This window comes from Silene latifolia, chromosome 9, assembly GCF_048544455.1.
Source record: "Silene latifolia isolate original U9 population chromosome 9, ASM4854445v1, whole genome shotgun sequence".
Taxonomy (NCBI): domain Eukaryota; kingdom Viridiplantae; phylum Streptophyta; class Magnoliopsida; order Caryophyllales; family Caryophyllaceae; genus Silene; species Silene latifolia.
In genome coordinates this window covers 82,278,259-82,283,391 of record NC_133534.1, presented here as the reverse complement: position 1 = coordinate 82,283,391, position 5,133 = coordinate 82,278,259, and the positions used below count along the sequence as shown (strand labels likewise).

General features: G+C 37.0%; 1 protein-coding gene across 1 annotated transcript; it reads right to left on the bottom strand.

Moving 5' to 3' along the window:
• Window positions 1-3,803: 3,803 nt before the first annotated feature.
• LOC141601290 (uncharacterized) lies at window positions 3,804-4,832 on the bottom strand. Its single transcript, XM_074421560.1, has one exon. The coding sequence runs from the start codon at window positions 4,830-4,832 to the stop codon at window positions 3,804-3,806; it is 1,029 nt and encodes a 342-aa protein (XP_074277661.1).
• Window positions 4,833-5,133: the final 301 nt, after the last annotated feature.

Genomic DNA, 5,133 nt, shown 5'->3' with positions numbered 1-5,133 from the left:
CGCGAAAATAAAATGCACGTGAATGGCGATTTTGGCATGCGCGAAAATAAAACAAGAAAACATGTAAGCATATGAATAAATCCTAGTTTGGCCACCTAGTTAATAAAAAACTAGTCTATTACATTTCGAAAACCAACTCCTTGGTCCCTTGCCTCTTCATTCCAAACGTGGCTCTTTCTTGTGGGATTTGGAACACCTTCCAAAAATAGACTCCGTCCCAATGTAATCCGTCTTTTGGAAACGCCGATAAAAATAACTATTACAAATGAATTACATAGCTATTCCTATTATACATTAATTAATAAAATAAATAAAACTATTAATTAATTACAAACCGACGATACGAGATCGTATTTAATTACAAAAAAATCGATATTCCCATTCATTTCGGGTAATAATGATTAAAATTAACTAGGCCATACTTGGTACAACAAGATAAATACTTTAAATAAATGACATCATTCATTCAACTTAAATAAATATGCTTAAAATGCTGTAAAATGATGCCAAAATCGCCCTATCTATCATTCGTTGGTATCCATCTCGGTTTTTGTGGGTTTAATCGATTTTTAACAACAAGTAAGCAAATTAATTATGAAGACATATTAAATTAAGTATGAATGAATCTCCGTGTTTGTTTCCCCTAATTCCCCATTAACCCTAGCTAAGGAAACTAATCACTCATTATTAAGTTTAGAATGCCAATAAGGTTGTCAATCATACTAACAAAGCAAAACATAATGAATAAACGAATGTGATTAACAATAATTAAACAAGGCTAAAGAGAAATTATACCTATGAAGATGATTCCAAATAATAAAGAAAAGAATAATAAAATTACATGATAGTTGATGGAAGGTTGTCAATCCTCCAAATAAACCCAATATCTTTTAATTACCCAAAATAAAGGAAGAACAATAGAGAAGTTAAGGAAAGATTAAGATGTGATTAATATTGAGGAATTTTATTACAACTAAATTAAAACAAATTTGAGAGTATTAGGATGAGATTAAGAGAGGATTACAACTTGATTCAGGATGGATGCTAATCCAGGTAGTACAAAGGAATATTTATACTAAAGATTAGGTACAAGGATTAGGGTTACTAAGGGCTTAAATGACTATTAAGACCCTAGGAAAAGTTGAGGAAATGCTACTCCCGAAGAAAATGAGCGGATCCTCTTGCTAGTTCTATGGTGATCCATCAGTCCTGTGTTGTGGCAGGGGTTGTTCTGCCTTGTGATCCGCTCGGATCCTGGGGAAGACGCTCGGATCTAGTTGCTGAAAGCCGATCGTCTTGGGCACAAGACACCCGGATCTTGGTGTTCAGAGACGCCCAGATCGTGCTCAATCCGATCGGATTCTTGGACAGTCTGCTTTTCTTCTTTTATTCCTTAACAATCCGCAAGGATCATGTCGGGGATGCAAGGATCCTTTCATCATTGCCCATTTCACTTTATTATCTACTCAGGGCTCTAGTGTTAGTATTCTCTTTGATGCTTGGTCATTAGATGCGATCAATTTAGCTCCATTTCGCCTCATAAATGCAAGGTTAGCAATCCTTTCCTACCAAGGAGACAAAACCTCAAAGAATGTGCAAAATGGGAAACTAAAGATAGTAAATGACCCAAATAAGTTCTATAAAGCATAAGAACGAGGTTAAGTTGGGAACTAAATATGCTCAAATATGAGTCACATCAAGCATCCCCAAACCAAACCTTTTCTCGTCCCGAGTAAAGAGGTGACTTAAAACTAAGACCTTTATTTAAACTAACCTACAAATATAGCCAATATTAGATAATTAGCGGGTCTCACTCTACCCCTTCAACTCACAACAAGACAACCATGAGGTAGGATGCCTTCTTGCAAGGCAAGGTGGGGCTTTCCAAAATGGCGATACATCCAAGCATTAAACACAGAAAAGCAGGTAATGGATGCATCTACAAAAATGAATAGCCACTTTCCTCATCTAAGTGGCAGAAATTAACTAAAGAGGAAGCAATCTAAGGGTACACATTACATCTTAGATACGGTTTCTTGAAACTACTAAGCGTAGAAGGATACCAATAAATCACCTCCAAGTTGTGTCAAGCTAGGGTACCTTTGTCCTCAATCTTTAAATGCTTTCGTCAAGAGTAGTCTCCCTATGGTGTTAGAAATACTGGAGGAACGCGGAATTCCCCTTCTTTCCTAGACAAGAAGAAGGGTCGTCCCCTCTCTACTATGCATAAAAGTATATTCGATGGATAAAGGGATCAATGTGTTTTGAGTTTCATATGGGGGTTTGCTTTTATTGTTGTTTTTCCCCCCAATTTCTTGTGGTATTTGACATTTGAGAACACTTTCTTTTTGCCATTTCTTTGATGTTTGGCATTTCAATGCTTGAAAATTTTCAACTTTTTGCATTTTTCTTATGAACATTTTCAAAGCCACCCCATTTGTAGCGATGGTGCTTATATTTGAAGCATAGGAATTCTTATTTTTGTACTCCTCTTTTCTTTGATGCAAATTGCAAACTTCTTGTTTTTTATTTTAGTTCTTGAACTCAAATTTTGATAATTTTTGTGCCTATTCCCTTTTTGTTGACAAGATGTGATAGAGGTGGAGGATGGTTACATGGTTTCAAGGGTGACCTTGGAATAAACCGTAGCTAAGGAGTTATGACACCACAAGGTACTCTTGACTAGGCCTTAATCCATGGGTTAAAGGATACTAGCATGACACATCCTAGGATGTTTTAGAAGAATTCTAATGAGCAAAGTCTTAAGAAAAATAAAGTATCTACAAGGGCCTTATATACACTTGTCAAGCTTCCCAAATAAATGTTTTCACAAAAATTTTCCTAAAATGCAACTACATGCCATGGCACAACTAACATTTATACAACCTAATGCATATGCTTCCATCAACTAGTATGCCACATAAGCTAAATGCAACTCATACAATCACATTAGTTTGTACCGCATTGATTAAAATAAAGCCACATAGTCATTAACATAGAGAGGAAAAAGGAGATTGGAAAGATCATACCATGCAGTCATCATAATCCTCATGCCTCGGATGTGGCGTAGTCGATCAATGTGATAGAAGGACAAACAAACAAATATGTATATACAAAATTACACTATAAAGGAATGAACATGTTTTTGGTTTTTCAATTTTTTTATGGTTTTTATGTTTATGAAAATAAATGAACATGTTTTTGTATTTTTCAAAAATTTTCATTTTTTATTATTTTTTTATTTTAAAAGTCAAGTTAGAATTTCCCATCCCCACACTAGTATGGGCATTGTCCTCAATGGCCAAAACGATAGGAAATAATGCGAGCTAAATGAGAATGCATGATTTCTACACTAATATGCAAACTATAGGAAATATACACAAGTGATGCATTCTAAACTATACTATATGATGCATGAATTTATTGGTTGGAGAGCTAATTTAGATTAACTCCCAATGCTTGTGCTTGAACTTCCCCAAACCAAGCAATACACTATTTCTAGTGTAAAGATGTGGGAGTTCATGCACAAGTATGCAATGCATGAAACTAGTTTGTCATTTTTGATTTTCACAGGTGGGAACAATAAATTTATCATCACCTAGATGTGGCCAAGGTGGAGTAATAGACCTTAACTTTTACAGGGACACTACTAGAGATTGAAACAATTAAATGTTTTTTTTTTGGTGAAATGTGAGTATATATATTATATCAAGGAACCAAGATACATATACAAGGGTAGGGGTTCAAACCCTGGTAAGCTCAAAAACAAACAAAAAACGTACAGCATAATAGATAACCAAGCCTCATTGCAAGCAGCTTAACCACCCATTAGTGATGTTAGACATCCCAGGGCCAGCTTTGCTGCACCCTCTTCTTCCTGCCATCTCCTCTATCTGAGCAACTAACAGTTCAGGCCTCACAACAGACTGATGGAGTCTGGTGATGTTTCTCTGATGCCATATCGTGTAAAGATAAACATTGAAAATCATAGTCATTGCCTTCCATTGTAGACTGCATGTCCTACCATTCTGGAGTTCAGTAAGAGTAGGAAAAGCTCTCCCCATCCAGACAGCAAGAGCTGCCCTGATTCTGCAGCTGTAATGACACTCATAGAATAAGTGAGTGATCGTTTCAGGTTGATCTCCACAGATTAAATAAAGATTGTCCTCACAAAAGCCAATCTGGAATAGCTTAGCTCTGGTATTTAGTCCCTCCTGCATAATAGGCCACGTAATGATTAAATGCTTGGGAATGTTCCAGCTGTTCCATACCAGAGAGCACCAATCCACCTTAGGTTGTTGAGTGCATAGCCATTTATAACCATTCTTGAGTGTATAACCATTCTCATTAGGTAACCAACAATTCTCACCAAATCCATCCTTCAGTTTATCCTTGACTTTGCAAACATTCTTCCAAGTCCAAGGAGAATCTGCAGGGGGGGAGTAAGACTGCCAGTCTTGCTCTTTCAAGTAAACATTACTGATCCACCTTATCCACAATCTATCAGCTTTGGTATACACCCAGTTCACCAATTTACCAACAGCTGCCCAATTCCAATTTTCCACTTTCTTTACGCCAAGACCACCAACATCTTTGGGCATAGTAACCCTATCCCAAGCTACTAGAGGGACTATATGATAATCAGGACTCCCATCCCAGAAGTAGTTTCTGCATATTGCTTCAACTCTCCCGATTCTGACTTTAGGAATTAAAAACATAGTAGCCCAATAGCTATGGAGAGTATTTAGAACTGAGTTGATGAGAGTGATTCTGCCAGCATAAGAGAGTTTTTTGGCACCCAAACCTCTAATCCTGTTGATAATGTTAACCATGTTAGAAAAGCATAAAATTTTTGACAAGAAAAATGAGGGGAAATAGAAGAGCTTCACCTTGGCCATGGTGAGTAGCCCATGCCCACTCCACCTAGATCATAAACATATTCATTGGTTACTATCATCCCCTCCAATATCACTATCCCATTGTGCTTGTGATGCATCGCTTTCATAGAAGTCCATAAATTCGTCCCCCTCGCTATTAACTTCAACCGTATCACCGCCACTTGACCTTTCTCCTTCTCCTTCTCCATGTCCATGCGTTCCACCATTGGCATGCTCCAAGTTTGGAAAAAGGATA